At 36.1% G+C, this 17,526-nt stretch overlaps 3 protein-coding genes and 1 non-coding gene across 5 annotated transcripts; 1 reads left to right on the forward strand and 3 right to left on the reverse strand.

Moving 5' to 3' along the window:
- Positions 1–2,548: 2,548 nt before the first annotated feature.
- TRNAI-AAU (transfer RNA isoleucine (anticodon AAU)) lies at positions 2,549–2,622 on the reverse strand. The gene has a single exon. It is a non-coding gene; the product is annotated as a tRNA-Ile (tRNA).
- A 678-nt stretch (positions 2,623–3,300) lies between these two features.
- Positions 3,301–5,714, reverse strand: LOC140979346 (BES1/BZR1 homolog protein 4-like). Its single transcript, XM_073444702.1, has 2 exons — positions 5,371–5,714; positions 3,301–4,541 (listed from the first exon to the last, which is right to left on the reverse strand). Exons 1-2 carry the CDS (start codon positions 5,584–5,586, stop codon positions 3,804–3,806), a joined length of 954 nt encoding a protein of 317 aa, XP_073300803.1. The 5' UTR covers positions 5,587–5,714; the 3' UTR covers positions 3,301–3,803.
- Positions 5,715–9,556: 3,842 nt separating this feature from the next.
- On the forward strand, positions 9,557–10,975 carry LOC140985168 (heat stress transcription factor A-1b-like). Of its 2 annotated transcripts, XM_073452969.1 has the most exons (3): positions 9,557–9,668; positions 9,779–10,104; positions 10,174–10,975. In XM_073452969.1, the coding sequence occupies exons 2-3, from the start codon at positions 9,784–9,786 to the stop codon at positions 10,789–10,791; spliced, it is 939 nt and encodes a 312-aa protein (XP_073309070.1). In that variant the 5' UTR covers positions 9,557–9,668; positions 9,779–9,783; the 3' UTR covers positions 10,792–10,975. The 2 variants fall into 2 exon arrangements, with proteins under 2 accessions (XP_073309070.1, XP_073309147.1); XM_073453046.1 differs by lacking the exon at positions 9,557–9,668 and having other exon boundaries at positions 9,701–10,104.
- A 497-nt stretch (positions 10,976–11,472) lies between these two features.
- Positions 11,473–14,239, reverse strand: LOC140979353 (U-box domain-containing protein 17-like). The gene has a single exon (XM_073444713.1). The coding sequence runs from the start codon at positions 13,795–13,797 to the stop codon at positions 11,653–11,655; it is 2,145 nt and encodes a 714-aa protein (XP_073300814.1). The 5' UTR covers positions 13,798–14,239; the 3' UTR covers positions 11,473–11,652.
- Positions 14,240–17,526: the final 3,287 nt, after the last annotated feature.

Genomic DNA, 17,526 nt, shown 5'->3' on the forward strand with positions numbered 1-17,526 from the left:
CTCAAATGGTTCGAGTAAATTTGTAGTAAGGATCCGGACTCCAAATCAACAAAATCTTAATGCTGCCTCAGAGAATTAGCTACAATTGAGTTTCTAAGTTGATTAAAAGTCAAAATTATCAAAATTTAAGGTGTTCAATGTTTATGGTCACTAATGTCCTGAATACATGATACTCATTTCATGAACTTTGGTGGCAGTACTATAAAGCGTAGTTCAGCACTTGAAACTCTTTTTTCATTGATAAATGCTGACCGAATCAAGTCCAATTCATCAGGAAGGAAAGTAAAAGGTCAAGTTCCCAGGGCCAAAAAGGGCTCGATATTGCTTGACATGCCGGACCGGAGGAAAACAATTTGTGCAAGGTGGTTCATTGGGAGTTTATGAAGCATCTGTGTAGAGACTAGAGAGTTGGACATACTTTGAAACAGTTCCCAAATGTTGAGAATGACAGAAATAGGAAGTACGCAATCCTAATCACTGATTTTGAAATTCCGTAATCATTTTCTGTACAAGTTTTCTTCAATGGCTCCGAATTTTGGCATGAAATTGGAATCTACATGGATAAGTTTTGTGAGCAGAAGAAACTAACCATGCTTCTCAGAGATAAGTATAAACAAACTAAATACCAGTTTTGGCCTCGTAGAAAACCAGCAGCTGCTGAGTACTAATTAAGTGAGTCAAGACCAGCAATATATTGAAGTGATCAAGAAATGCAAAATTCTCTATTGGAATGGGATGTTGAGATCGAGAAGGTACAAATTTTAAACTTCAGTCTAGGATAAACAGGTAGAACAGAATTTGTATGGTTCTCGGGTAGCATTAACATAGTACGGACAGAGAAATTCACTACATATCATTCCCTCAACAATGCTTTTTCTCAATACTCAAGGTAAAATATATGAATTCGGCAAATGCAACACAACAATATATATTAGCAACCAATAGGGATTCGTCTCCCATTATTGTCTTACACAAACAATATCTAACGAAAACTACCCACTTAGATAACGAGTAAGGACTCCATAAAAACCTAATAAAGCACACACCAATGTATATCATATCGTAAGACTCAGAAGATCAGTAATGTACCAAATGCATGACATTCTATTTTATCATCAATGCAATCCTTGTTCACATTTTTTTCATTTTCTTATCAATGAATAGATATCTTTGCTTGTATGACTGACTCAGATGTCTTGTATTTATCAAAAAAGTGTTTCAATTGCTGGAATTTGGCATGAGATTGACAGTCCTCGCTTTCTGTAAAATTTGAATGTTCCAAAATAAAGCGACGACGAGCTAAGCTCAATGAGTAACTCACACGCTGTTAATGGTTTGGTTTGGGGATGAAGCAACGTGCAGTAGTAGCAGGTCAACATTACAAGTACTCAAAGATTAATGTATTCAGAATCATTAAGATTTGCTGTCAAACAAAGCCCGTTTTTTCACCAGTAAAGGGAATCCATGACATATTTTTCATTGTCAAAGTAACAAGCTGAAGGGTGGTAGGACAGAAGGTTCAATGATCATGTGCAAGTAAATATAGTTAACTTCATTTATTTGAAATCTAATTTTAACCCAATTTTGGTAATTTCAAATTGAAATCTTAGCAATTTATACTCTTGACTATTCAGTTTTTAAGTAAAATTTCAAATGCACCATAACTGGCTTCATTTGAAGTCTTTCTCCAAATCAAATACCTTTCACCCAAATTAAATCCCTTTATTGCCTAAAAGTATCAATCTACTTATAATTAGTCCTCGTACAAATTATGTTCAAATTTCGATACTTATGACATAAAACCTGCTATCTGTACCTTAAAATCCGAAGAACTTTTGATTTACAAAGGCAAAAATCATCTACAAATCCACAAAGAATAGTAATCCACACCCCAATTTTGAAATTAATTCCTCTGATGGCTCAAAATTTCCAACCTTGTCAACAAAAATTCTCAATCTTCAGTTCAGCTTTACAAATAAAAGTGAAAAAGAAAAACGAAAAAAAAAACAAAACAAAAAAAATGCTGCAACTGATAGAATACAACGCAGTTGGATACAACACAACCTTGAGCAATTCATCCTCAAAATACAATAAACTGCCCAAAAGACAAAACATAGTTTAGTCGATCAAGAATCGCAATAGAAGACCTGGGATGGCAACCGCCAAGCTTCGGATTTAGAAAAGCACGTGTCATCAACGGCGTCGCTTCGGCACCAACGGCACTTCGAACTCGGAACGCATTCGGATCTGGTGCTCATTTCGCTGCAGTCACGAACTGGATCGACCCGATTGTAGTTTATCGGATTCTTATCGGTCGCCATTGTGGATAATTTCGGCCCCAGAATCTGATTCCGACCAGCATCGTTTGCAAAAACAGCGGCGCCGGATAAGTCCGGTAAGGAAGTTAACAACAGGATTAGCAGAGAAGAGAAGGTGATGATTGCCATAACCTATTAAAACCAAGCACAGATCATACAAAGAGTTTGGATGGAGAAAAACAAGTATCCAAAAAATAAAAAACAAAAACAAAACTGTGTTCGCGTAAAATTGGCCCATGCAGGTCTCGAACCTGCGACCTTCGCGTTATTAGCACGACGCTCTAACCAACTGAGCTAATAGGCCTTTTATGCAGATAATTTTCTATATATTTTAATATTGGCTTTTCACTAAGACAAATCATTGAATTTCAAAATTTACAGTCAAAGTTTGTATTAAAAAAAATATAGGGACACGACCCATTCGATAATATATAAATGACAACACCAGCATTTCCATGTTTTATGATTCTATTTCAAACTTAGATTTTGTACATAATTTTATACAAGCACTAATTTTGTTGATTATCAATATAATAATTTTAAAATACTCGAATTTGGTTTCTGGACTTTCTTTCTTTCCTTTTCACAATAAATTTTATTTTCTTATTTCAATTTTTTTGCTTCTCCATCTTATCATAAAAATGTATATACTTGTTGCATGAAGAAATTCAAATTTTTATATATAAGCATAATTGAGATGCATTTTCTAGCCTAAGTAGTAATTAGTCATTTACTTGAAAGAAACTCCCATATGTTGCGGCAACACGAATATTAATTAATTAACTAACGAGAGCTTTCAGATAAATCCGAAACAACAGCAAAAGTTGAAACGTTAGTGTTTCTCACGAAAACTTGCGGGCATGTCAAAAAATTTAGAAATTCCTTTTACAAAAAAAAGGGAACAACGTTAGGTACGTACGAGCTGTGCAACTCATGTAATGACCCCTTTGGCGTCTAAGGGACATTAAATTACAACAATCACTGAGCATAGAAACAGAATTTACGAGTATCACAAAGAACAACGAATCAAAAATTTGTAAAAATTTTCAGGTTTGAAAAATCTGACAGATAAGGGTTCGAATCTCAACTACATAAGCTATTCATACACTTAACTTTTGATTCTACAAAAGATTCTACAAAGGCCAACGACAGCTTGTGCGCTGATGGTTCTTGTTCGATCATGAATATATGTAATCCGAATGTATCTTCTGTCATCCACCAATGAGCAAGACAAGAAATATAGCTAGAAGGCTCGTATCTTCGACATTCCAAGTACCATTAGAAGGATCAAATCAAGTGAGCTTATACTGGTTTCATAAACGGTTGCTGACAGCATAATCTTAAGGAACATGAGCATCTTTCTGTCATTTATTTCACCGCTTCACTTGAATTTCACCAATCATAATTTTACTCAGAATTTAACTATGTTTTTCCCTCTTCCCCCCTGTTGAAATTAAATTAAAAGATTACAGTTTCTGTATCGGCTCACCTGGTACCGGAATTACCAAGAGTAAGCTCAAGATCATCAGGAACACATTCATCGTGAATTCTTTCTCCTTCCCATGCTTTCACCACTCCCATGGTATTATTGCTTCCAAATGCAAACTCAGCAGAAATTGCATCACACATTGGAACATCAGCTGTCTGGTCAATCCCTGGTGCAACAATAGGAGAACAAGTTCCACTTTGTCCAGGAGTCCACATACGAGACCCCCCATTCGACAACGGTTCTTTGAAAGTGAAAGGATTAGGTGAGACAAGGCTGAAAGTTGGAGACGAATGCCCATCTTGAGGAGTTTGGACACCAGAAAGCCATCCTGAATCAGGTGGAGTTTGAGTACCAGGACTTTGTGTTGTAGAGTATGGTGGGAAGGGGTAGTGCAGCCCAGGCCAGAAAGAACCAGATGTTGGATCATCCTTCATTCTAGGAGTATGTGCAGTCGGTGAGCTTAATGGAGGGGTGACTGGTGCACTTATCGAACCACCAGGTACGTAAAGATAATGGGGAAACTTAGATGGATCAGGACAAGAGCCAGATGACAAGTTTTTTAGCCATGGGATAAGGGAATTAGGATCGGCAGTGTTACTGACATTGTAGTTACAATGGTTTGAGACTGGGCTAGCAAAGGAAGAAAATACAGGGCTTGGATTAACAGAGGTTCTGGGGCTTGGTTGATTTGACGTGCAAGCGCTCACCACTGCTGAACCAATGGGCTTGCAACCCTGCAAGAGATAGTAACAGTTAAGTGGAAAATATCTGCACAACAAGGAGATTGCGTGTCTTAATGTAACTAGAATCATCAAGCACTAGCCACAGAGCTAATGTAACTAGAATCATCAAGCACTAGCCACAGAGCAACTTCCTGTTTCAATAATTGCACTTGAATTGAACTCCTCACAAGTATGAAAGCTGTGGCAAATCAGAACTTTTAAAGTTATACAACAAACCCACTTGAAAGAACGCGCCGGTCTAGAGAAAATCAGAGATATAGAGCCTTTGTTCGCATATTTGTTTGTTTGTAGGAAAATATAATTACTTGTGAAGATATTAATTAATATCAGAAATAATTAAAATAAATTAATTTAATATATACTTTAAGTCATGAAAAATATAATAAATAGAATTTTTAGGCAACTGAAATGCAATGAGATGTTTTCCGAAATTAATGTATAATTTAGAAAAGGAGATTGACAATAGTTAATAATAATATCTATTTTGTTCATCGAATTTTATTATTTACAAAAATGAAAATGGATATCATTCAGCTGTAAATCACATAAATGGCCATAAAAAATTTGGCAGAAGCCATGGGATGAATTGCGAAGATTAGCGAGGGGCCGGATGCGCGCTGGAATCAGCGATCCCGCAAGGCACCTATCAATCAACGTACTAAAATGTCTCAAATGCGAATCTCGCATTTTAGCAGCTAGCATCGCGAACCAAGAAAACTCAACTGCAACCTTTAGAAGTTTACGTACAGCTCAAAGAGATGAATAAATTACAAAAAAAAAAATCGAGTCTTAAGATCTAGAGTGCGCAAGTTAATCGTACCTTTCTGTAGGTGGTACCATCTTCTTCAACGATCCAACCAGCTTCGTCGCAGAGTGCTTTCAAGACCTCGTTGTTGTCACAGTGCTTGGGCAGCTTGTAATTCCCGTACATCCTCAATCCGGAGAAGATCTTGGCGGCGATCGCACGCCGGCGCCTCTCCCGGCGCTTGTTGTTCTCTCTCTCCTTCCACGTCGGCATCCGGCTTCCCGACGTCATCGATCGACTGGGATTCGGCGGGTTGAACGGAACGGTCGGGAATCAGTACCGGGTTGACTGGGTCGGATTCACGTGGAGAGGAAAGGTTGTGAATTATATGATTTATTTAAGGGGGATTGGTTTCGCATGATGATGTTCGGTAATAAACAGAAAAAGTGGAATGGGGACTAACAGTTTGGGACTCGGAAGACAATTAATTACGGAAATGCCACTGTTCCCACATGTTCACATATTTACATTAAATTATATCATAAAATTTTGGTGAATTAAAATTTTGTATTATTTTATGATGTAAAATTTCATATATAAATATTGATGTAAATTTAGCTTAATTATTATAAAAATTGAACCAATTGTGAGATAATATAAACATATTGAATCTTTTTTTTTTACGTGAAATGAAGTCATTATTTTATCATGCGACTCATCTAGTGATCATAATTACATAATTTTTAAATATAAATATGTTTAATATACAAGATTAAATAGGCTGTTAAGTTAATAAAATTCTAATCGCTCTAATACATTGTTTATTCTTAAGTGATATAGGTGTGAGCTAATATGTGGGCGTATAACCCATCCCTATTTCGCTTTACCGAATTATTGGGCTGTAAACTTGGGCTCACTAATTAATTTCATTATGGCCCTTGAAATTATTTNTAGACACACACACTATCTTACCAAAGTTGCTTGTTAGAGTAACTAATTTCCGTATCATAATATATTTTTTGATAAAGCAAAAATACACACCTTTTAATAGCAACATTTGTAATTTTAGATCTCAGTTGTTTTTACAAATGATTCCTATGTTTTAAGTCTATTGTCAAATATAGAATAGTATTTGTCACTTCATCAAAATTATATCTCAATAATTGCACTTTTTATAATATATGAGAATCGAACTCAACGAAATTAACTTTGATACAAATCGTAGAACTGAACGTTTGTAGTTTTACATAAAATTATCATTGGTGGTACATCGTAACTCATATCTTTTAAATATTAAAACAGCTCAAACGCAATATTTCAATTGGTTTACCCAACATGACAAATATTGCAACATAACATCAATTTTTTTTTTAAAAAAAAGCATAGAACATGAATTCCCCAAGAAATTGATTGGTAGCCTCAAATCTGAAGTCACTGGCCAAGAAAGAAAAAAGGAATAATTCTCGAAGATTGCCTAGTTTTAATTTAAGCATTAAATTTTCAGTTAACTTCTAAAACTTTCCATGAAATGCACTTCTTTTCTTGGGTGGGTGACCTACCAAAGATAAGGACTTCAAAGAAACATCACACTGAAAAGCAAAATGAGTGAATTGAGAAATTTAGTTAAGAATGAAAGTAAATACACAAAACCAACGACAAAAATGTATGATGATTCTATTCAACGAAATAATACATGTACCCCAAGTTTTGATACATTCCACTTTCCTTCCTTTCAGACATTATTTAGGCCTCAGTTTAGCTTCAAGAATACCAAATTTCACACTCCTGTCTTTAGTTAAAACTGCTTTTGTCCTTTTCTTTCAATTTGCAAAATCTGGATGGAAAATGGTCCTAGAACATCAAAATAAGTTCAGGTTACCTTAATTATGCACAATTCATTTTCAATTCAACCAAAAAGTTGTGGCACATAAATACCACCACCAAAAAGTTGTATACCTTAACTATCCACTATTAGCCTATTAGGTGAAGTTTTTGACTGGAACAAGAAGGACGATTCCTGAGGATTGATGTATGGAATTATTCATAACCCTTCTGTTTTTACTAGTCTTTCTTTAGGATATGGTGTATATAGGAAGCTCGGTTTGTGAAAACGTGCTCGAATATGGCATGGTGTAAAGGTTTAATTCTAGTTGTTGTTTTGGTTGTGGATTTTCTTCTATCTAGCTTGTGTCATGTTTGTAAGTTGTGATTTGTGAAGCTGATCATTTATCAGTAGTAGGCGATTCGGGGATGAAAAAGGACAGTTTGAGATTAGCTATAGAAGCTTGGAATCAGTGTAATGAAGTTGGAGAAGAAGCTCCTGAAATGGGAAGTACTCCAAGAGCTGCTGATTGCTTTGATGTACATAAAGCTTCTCCTCAAAAGGGTCGGTTTTAATTATTTTATCTTTAAATGGTTAAAATCTCGCATATGATCAATGTTTTTTTTACTCGTCTGAGTGCTGGGGAACCATTTCTGGAGTTCGAGAAGAAGCATTCAAGAATGCTGACCAATATGCGGTAGAAAAAGAACTCTACTTGGGAAGAAAATGTCTTTTGAAAACACACCAAATCCATGGCAATTTTGGATGATAATGCTTTAAAGTGGCAACACGGATACATGTGCTGCTAAATGCCCGAAAAAGGGGCATAAAATGATCCTTACGGTCCTCATAAACAGGTCCCTTGCTTTGGAAAGGGGTGCATGATTCAACCATTATATTGTTATTATCATAATTACACAGCTCTAGAGCGGCAGCCTACTCGAGCTTCTACGGATGCAACTGTGACAAGTACGGTCCACAAAATCATAATGAAGTTAGATATGCAAAAATATATGTGTTGGTTGGTTCACAGGATCCAGGAACTGCACCTGCTAGGAGAAAATGGAGGCTACACTTTACAATTGTTATAGATACACACTGTTACACATTATTCTCGAGTTTTTTTATTTTCGACAACATTTTCAATTTTCATTTCTCTCCTAATTTTCAAAATATATACATAATTTCAATATTAAACAAAAATATTAATGGAAAATTTATAAATGACTTTATGTAAATTAAAGATAAACTTTTAAAAAACATAAATCATTTTATTTAAATGAAAAAAAATAAAGATTAATAAAGTGATAGTGAGACTCATAAATATTTAGTTTTTGGACTATTTGATTGTCAAATATGAGATATTTGATTGATGATATGGACCAATGAGCTCACAAATGTTTGGGAGAAATATTTGGGTTGTGGATTTTTTTTCTCATAAATTGAAATTGACCGATTTTTTTAATTAAAACTGAATAATCCGAACCGGATAACAAAATTAATTGATTTGGTCGATAGCCAAATTAACTATAATATTTAGAAAATATGTTTTAATTAAAAATTTTAATATAAAACAAACTCCTTTTAATTCCGTTTCTATGGCCTGATAATTTTTTTTTAGAATTTTATGATATTTCAGTTGTGTAACCTGATAAATTCGAATGAATGTGCTAGTAAATTTATGTAAAAATTTAATAATATATTTTACTTTTTTTAAAAAAGATTGAGTAAATTCAGTTTAATAAAACTTTTATAATAACTACCTATGTGTATGTGTTACGTGCATGTTCAGTCGATTTTTTCCAACAAATACTTTGTTTAAAAATTGAAACTAAAATTCAAATTTTTTTATTTTTAATAAGATTTTTAGATTATTTTTACTAAATTTAATTTTTCATGAAAAAAAGGAACAAAGTGCTTAAAAAAAAAAAGAGGTGTAAAATTATGACAAGACATTATTTGTATGCACTATGCAAGTATTATATATAACTAGTGCACCGACGCACGCATATTTTTTATAATTCATTTGATTTATATTTAAATGAGGATCAAAATATAATTATAAGAAATAGTGAGGGATTACAATGTAATTTTGATGTATAAATTAAAAAATAAATTGAAAAATAAAAGAATAAAAAAATGAAAGAATTGAACCTAAACTTTAAACCAAAGAAACAATGACTCTATCCACTGAACTACATATAACTTACATTAAAATTTTAACATTTTAATTAATATATATAATTAATAAAACAGACCATGACACCAAAGTTAGTTATTTTAAATGTCTCGACTTTAGTAGAATAATATAGATAGTATAGTTATAGATAACCGAAATCTGAACCAAAAAACCAATTCAAATGATTTTTAAAAAAATAAACCGAACTTTCGGATTTTCGAATTAACCGCAGCCCACCACCCCTAGTCATTACTATTGCACTAAGTTGTCAGAAGTTTTATCTTTACCTGCAGATGGTAATCACAAATTAAGTGTGCCATTTGGAATATTGGTTAAAGGGTCATCATTTCACTGGAGCTTTCACGCGTTAGTGTAAGCAATCAGTTTGAAAACAATTTTCTTGATTTGCTTCACAGTTGAATAAGAAGATTGCCTGATCTATATATGTTCTAACATTCAATAAATCAAACGAAAATCTTGAGTGAAAATGTATACTGAAACTGCACAGAATGAGAACAGCAATACAGCAACTGAGATGGCTGAAGGTGTTCATGGAGGAGAGTTTGGCGGCTGTCTTATAAATGGAGGAAATTTGCAGTCGGCCAACGTACAGGAGTCCAGCCTGCCTCCATTTTTGCAGAAGATATTTGAAATTGCAGACGATCCGGAAACAAAATCAATTGTATCATGGAATTCAAATGGCACCAGTTTCGTTATTTGGGATCATAACAAGTTTTCAGAAAAGATTCTTCCCAAGTATTTCAAGACTACCGTTTTCTCGAGCTTCGTTTACCAGCTCAATAATTATGTATGTCTATCTCTTTCTCTGCACATGTCATGTGTTAACTTCTTTCTGATGCGATCAGGTTGTATGTAGGGATTCAGAAAGATCAGTTGCCATAGACACGAATACGTGAATCCATGGTTTCAAGAAGGGAAAAAAGAATTGCTAAAGAACATTAAAAGAAGGAACAAGAAATTTGAAGCCACAAAAAAAAGAGGCTGCGCGACTCTGAATTGCGACTCCATGAATGCTGGAGTGGAGCAAGAACTGCAGGCTTTGATGACAGAACAAAATAGTATGAATGAGCAAATTCAGAATCTCAAAGAGAGTCTAGCAAACATGGAACATCAGATTACCAGCATACAAAGTAAAACGAGGTTTCCTGAACTTAGTGACAACCAAGGTAGCGTAACCGTCTTTTTAAAGCAGACGCATCTGAAGGAAATAAATGATCCTGCAAGTAAAAATGATGCGAAAAAGCCAAGATTGACTGCGCTAAAGATTACAGAAAGTGAAGTCAATAACGAAGATAAGATAGAAATTTCCACACCAAAAATTTCCTCAGCTGATAATCCGGGCAACTCCATTCAGGCAACAAAAGAAAATGCTGAAAGTTTCGAATTTTTGAAGAGAATACTAGAGGATGATACGTGGTTCGGTATAGAAGGCGAGGCAGACCTACCAGTGAATGATTTCCAAAGCTATTGTTGAACCTGATAAGATGATGGAATCATATAGAGCCATGGACAGGGGGGATCTCAAGGAAAAGGCCTCAGATCAGGAAGTGGATAATCATGTTTCTGTACACTTATGGGCATGATATGAACTGTATGATACCTCAATCTTACTTTTTTGTTAGTTGAACAAGTGGTACAGCTCAATATAAGGTTTTTACATTTTTTACATCAGGTTCTTGCTGACTGAAGTATGCTAATCGACTCTATCGATCATCTCATTCTATTTCTACTCGTCTGCTGATATCCCACGCTGTTTTGCCATTGACTTTATATGTATATTATGTTGCAACATACGTCAAGAGAGGCTGTTTTAAAACAATTACCGAAATAAGGTTTGATTTCCATTTTTCCTACTAATATCACACCGCTCCCGAAACTTTTATGAATAAACAAGTCAAGCTAAGCAGCATCACGTACGAAAAACCAACTTCCAACCTTGAAATAGCTCCTTAAAGATATAACTTCATACTTCCCTTTCATAAGTGAAATAAGCAATGTAGAGGGATGATACACTGAAGACATACAGTTGACAAACGTGCTCAAAATATGGACTCCTAAGATTGAAGTGAGCTAGAATAAGGTTCTCTCATTGAATCAGGCAATATAATAATGTATCTTGGCACAACAGCATGAATGATAAATGATACAAATATAATTCACCCAACGTCACATAATGAATTGATTGAACAAATTAATACAGCCATCTGGTATGTTTACAAATTATTTCTCCTCGGCTATAAGTATATCACTATCTGAACAAGAATTTTTGTCATTAAAAAAAGAGAGTGATAGAGTAATAAATGGGATAACGTAACAGCGAATGTTCATTTTACGACTATAATACAGGTACCGAAATGGACACTGTCATCGTTGAATCGCCAGCAAAATTTGAATCTTGTGCAGCAGAGTTTCCAGCAAATGCATACCCAACACCCAATCCGCCATTTTCAGACCTATGGAAGACTCTAGCAAGTGATGCTGCTTTTCTCCTGGCACGCCTCGTCCCTGTAAAGAGCAAACTCTGCAGTAAACCAACCAATGCTGGAGCCTTCACCACCTTCTCTGTGGTAGCTGACCCACCACTTCGACATAATTCAAGTAAAGCAGCAACAGCATTTTCTTTCCCCTTTGGAGTGCCGCAACGCATCATTCCAATCAGCCCAGGAACTGCATTTTCCTCAGTCCCAACTGCTTCAGCTCCTATTGGCTGCCGTACAATCAGGACCAATGCACCTGCAGCTTCTTCAGACACGTCATCACATCCTAGCGCATCAACTAGTGCTGTAACAGCCCCTGACTCTATCATTCTAGCACAATTTTCGACGTGGGTTGATAAATTAAACAATGCTGTCACAGCGTCTTTTTTACCTCTAGTAGTTGTCCCCTCTTTCAACAGTCCAGCCAAAGCTTTGATTGCTCCATTTTCTTGCGCTATCTGTTTTTTATAGTTGTGAACAGCAGAGAGACTGAACAATGTCGCCGCAGCATTTTCCCTGGCCTCGGTCGTGGTCCCATATTTCAAAACTCCAACAATAGCGCCTAAACACCCTTCTACATCCATGATCCTGCTTTTATTATTATCATAAATAGACAAGTTCAACATTGCTGTCACCGCATTCTCCTGTGCCAACGCATCTGAAGAGGGAAGTAGCACTTTTAAAACTGGTATAGCACCAGCCTCAGCAAGGCAAGCCCGATTCTCCCTTCCTGTTTTTGCTAACAATCTAATCTCCCTGGCAGCCACAGTCTTTGATCTCGCTGTACCATTTGATAGCTGTTCAATAAGCAGATGAGCTGTGGCTTTAGTGGCTTCAAGTGCTGCCTTGCTTGGTGAGGCCACCGCTGCATTTTCAGAAGAATAATCTGCATTTTCTGGTAGATCATATGGAATCCCGTTAGCTAAACCCCACTGCATAATCAAATTTCTCATAGCCCGATTTGGCACCAAACGAGTATGGAGAAGCATCTGCCCCGTCTTTGGGCAAGTACTACGGCCCTCCCCCATCCATCTCCTAATTGATGCACGATCATAAGTCTGCCCTGTTGATACTATGACTGGATCCTTCATCAAATCTAATGATATAGGGCAACAAAAATCCTTGGGGATGGGAATAAAAGTATCAGCAATCTTCTGAGTGATTAACCCCTTCTTTGGCTTCCTACGCTTCCACTTTCCTAATTCGCCTTCTTCATCCTCAAATCGAAACAGCAAGAACCTACAGTACCGTATCAAAGCCACAAATCCATTTAGAACCGATGATGTTGGTTCAACATCCCCATCATGATTCACAATCTGCTCCTCTAAGAACTCAATCTCAGCTCTACAACTTTTCACGTCGCAAATACTCAAATTTTCCACCAGGAATGCATACAATTCGTTCTTTTCAGGAACCCTTCCATTCTCAAATTCATCCAAGAAATGGTAAAACTTCAACCTCAACATATCGTCATGCTTGTCAATGGACAATTTTGAATTCCTTGTTTGTTTTCTCAACAATACAAACAGTTCTTTAATATCTTCAGATAAGTTAATGTCACTCAAAGGGAAAATATCCAAAAGGGTGGAAATTTCCAGGTTCAAATCATGGAAATGACCAGAAATTGAGTGGTTTTGAAGCAACAGCCATAACTTACTGGACCCTCTAACGAAATCAATCAAAATTTTCGCCCTGTAAAGCAGGAGGTACAACTCCTTGAAGCATAAAAACACGGTGAAAGACACTTTCGAAAATCTGACATCACCAAAAGCATCCAAGAGAACGGAAATAGACTGAATTTTCCGGATCAAAGACCTAGTACTCCTGCCATGGAAAAATGGCTTAAATCTACAGTCACCTGAAAACGATGAGACCAGCTCTGTACAAATAGCGCGTAAAGCCTTTATAACAGAGTCATCCGATAGATCCACCGGCGCCAGAAACGCGTCCATATACGGCGACGTGCGCCTCCTCAAAGAAGAAAACATAGCTGCTGAAGCCATATATCACCAAATTAACTTCCCGCAAACACTTGATGGGTGTTCAATAATTACAAGATTTACAAGAATTCGATGCGTGTTCCGTGCTCCGACTGACAACGCCCGTTTGATCTGCCTGTGTATGTAATAAAAGTTACGGACTCCAAATCCGCGTGCCAAAGATGAATACAGGAAACAAAGGGGGAAAAAAGAAGAAAAAGGAACGATCTTGGGTCACGTTGATTGTTGATGGGTTGACCGAATTTTGAATCGGGCAACCTGCAATTGTCGTTTGGCTTAATATTCTTGGTTTGTTCCGGAGGAAATTCAATGCAGGCTGCTTGAAAGCAACAGCTACCTCAAGCAATAGTCTTTTCAATGGGGGTGTTGGGCTTTGGGGTTATCGAGTTATATCCAGATTTGCCATTTACATCCATTCATTCTCTACAATCTTTCCTCTCGCACCACTTGTGTCCTATTTATTACTGCCTCTTTAGATTAAATATTCTAGTCAAGATTAGGTGTACTATAAAATATAATTCATTGCTCCCTAGCTGACATGGTAAGGTATTGTGGACACATATTTTGTCTTTTGTCTTCTTGGTTTTTAATTTATAGATTATTATATTTTTTTGGATTTACTCAAATAAAGCAATATTTATTTATAATCTATACATGGGATGAGTTTCATTTAGTTATATTTGAGATCATAAATAACTTACTTAACTCATTAGTTAGAGTATAGCTTTAATACGACATAGGTCTAATCAGACCGAGAGTCTGGACTCGAAGTCATGATGATATTACTGAGGAACGTCTTTATCAAAATATTTTTTCTTCTCACTTTGATCAATTAGCAATAATTTTTCTATGGACTTCTGGAATTCTGTTGCATGTAGCGTGATAAAGAAATTTTGAATCATGAGTACATGATCCTTTACATGTAAGGCATATTGCTCATTTCTCTTCTGCATGTCCATGGATTTTTGTCTCCGACATAGACCCGGTGAATGGAGTGCAACGAGCCACGGCCTCACGTGGGGAAGGCACAAGTGTTGGTCTCAAGTGCGAAAACTTGATATAATAAATATGAAAATAAATAAAAAAATTGGACACCTAAATTTAGGTGTAAAACGCCTAAAATTATTAGGGTAAAAACCACGGACAAGATGAAAAGAATTTCATTATAATATTTTATGGTGTATAACCACTCACTGTGTTTCCAAAGATAATATCACACTCTCTTAATACATAATAACAAATACCTCACGAGTATTATAGAACTAAGTACTCAAATGTTATAAGATGAGATAAAAAAAACTCGATGAAGGGATGATTTCCCCTCCTCGTCTGTGTGAAACTGCGTAACGACAGTTTCCTTCCATCTACAATTTTCAACAAAGCCTGCCCCCAACCACCACCATAAATCCTTGTCTGTCACCAACCAATCAAGTTACCGATATTTCTCACACTTGAAGATTTGATTGATAATCAAACATATCTCCACACATCTTTTCAATCTTGTCATTTACTACTGCTTACGTTTCTTCTAGGCCACTTGAGGATCTACACAATTCAAACTTATCTGTATTCAAAGCTTGGTCAGAAAATCAGATGCATTGTCTTTTATATGGATTTTCTGCATATCCATAATTCCTTTTTCTACTACTTCTAGCACAAAATGAAATTGAACTCCAATGTGTTTAGTCCTCGAATGAAAAACTGGATTCCTTGCGATGTGCAAGGCACTCTGACTATCACAAAACAAAGGAACTTTTTCTTGTTTATGCCAGATTTTTTCGAATAATCTTTTAATCCATATTACCTCCTTGTAAGCTTGAGTAGCTGCCATATATTCTGTCTCTGTTGTAAATAATGTCACAATTGTTTGTAATTTGAAACCCAACTTACTGTTCTCCTACAAGTGTAAACACATAACTGCTCCCACTGCTTGTGCAATGCCCGATCTTGTACAAATCATGGTGAACATCAAACTTTCCACTCCTAGTGCATATGATACTCGAGACATCTTCATCCTCTCTGCTTCACTGCTAGGACACATCTCGAATGATAACTTAAAATTAATAGGAAGAAGGGTCCATATTGTCTTACTATCTTGCATGTTGAAGCGTTGTAAGACTTTCTTCAAATAATTTTTTTGGGAAATTCATATCTTTCTGTCACTTCTGTATCGGTGAACTTGCATCCCTATAATCTTGTTTGTTGGTCTCAAGTCCTTCATATCACATTCCCTAGCCAACTGTGCCTTCAATCCTTGGATTTGATCTTTGTTGGAGTCTGCTACCAACATGTCATCCACATACAACAGTAAAATGATATAATCATTATCAGACCTCTTGAAATATGTACAAAGGTCTATACTCAGTCTGTTGTATCCAATGCTCATGATATAGGTATTAGATCTCTTGTACCAACACATCGGCGTCTGTTTGAGACCGTACAGAGATTTTTTCAACATGCAAACCAAGTTCTCTTTTCTTTTTTCCGCAAAACTTTCTGGCCGGAGCATATAGATTTCTTCTTCAAGATCATCATGAAAAAATGTCGTTTTCACATCTAGTTGTTTTAGATGTAGGTCAAACACCACACACAATGCTAAAACTACTCTAAATATTGGAAGTCGAACTACGGGAGAAAATATCTTATTGAAGTCAATGCCTTCTTTCTGAGCATACTATTTTACCACCAATCTAGCACGATACCGCTCTACTTGGTTATTGTCATCACGTTTGATCTTATAGATCCATTTGTTACCAACTGCTTTTCTCTCTCATGGTAGTGTAACAAGATCCCAAGTTTTATTATTGTCTAATGCCCTCCAACTCTTCTTGCATTGTTATCATCCACAAGGATACATCCCAGCTTTGAGTAGACTCGTGGAAACTCGATGGCTCATCATCTTTTGATAATAGACAATATGCAATATTGATTTCAGTGACATAATCTGAAAGTCAACTTGGTGGTCTTCTGTCTCGAATTGACTGTCTCACATTGGAAACCTCAGGCTCAACATGTTCTTGTTCTTAGTGCTCTGGTACTGTTTCACAAGAAATTTGACATTCGTCCGTCTTATTTTCCACCTGAAATATAGTAGTTTCTGAATTCAGAATGTATTTGTCTCTTTTTAGTTTATCTTCCTCGAAGATAACATCTCTGCTGACGACAAGCTTGTGGACAGTAGGATCCCACAAGCGAAACTTCTTTACTCAATCAACATAACCCAAGAAGATATATTTTCTGGATTTCGAATCAAACTTCAATCTTTCTTGATCATTGTATAAAACATACACAGAACTTCCAAATGTATACAAATGAAAATAATCAGTAGGCTTCCAGTCCACATCTGGAGTCTTCAGACCAAAGAGAACACACATTCTCTTAATACAGAAAAAAAATACATCACAAATATTATGGAACTAATCAGTCAAATACTATAAGGTGGTAGAAAGAACTCGATGAATAGATGATTTCTAAATAAGGTGAGTGGGCTTTATTTATAGAACATCTGGTCCGTATGAAATCACGTAACGATGGTTTCTTCCATCTGCAATTTACAACAAAGCATGTCCTAATCACCACCATAAATCTTTGTCTGCCATCAACCAATCAAGGTGTCGACAACAAGGGCTTCGCAGATGAGCTTTCCACTACTGAACTTCTCTCGGAGAGAGATTGTTGAGTTTTGGGACGAGACTCTATTCATTCGAACTCCATTTTATCGGGTTTATGAGA

The sequence above is a fragment of the Primulina huaijiensis genome, chromosome 1 (genome assembly GCF_012295235.1).
Source record: "Primulina huaijiensis isolate GDHJ02 chromosome 1, ASM1229523v2, whole genome shotgun sequence".
NCBI classification, from domain to species: Eukaryota; Viridiplantae; Streptophyta; class Magnoliopsida; order Lamiales; family Gesneriaceae; genus Primulina; species Primulina huaijiensis.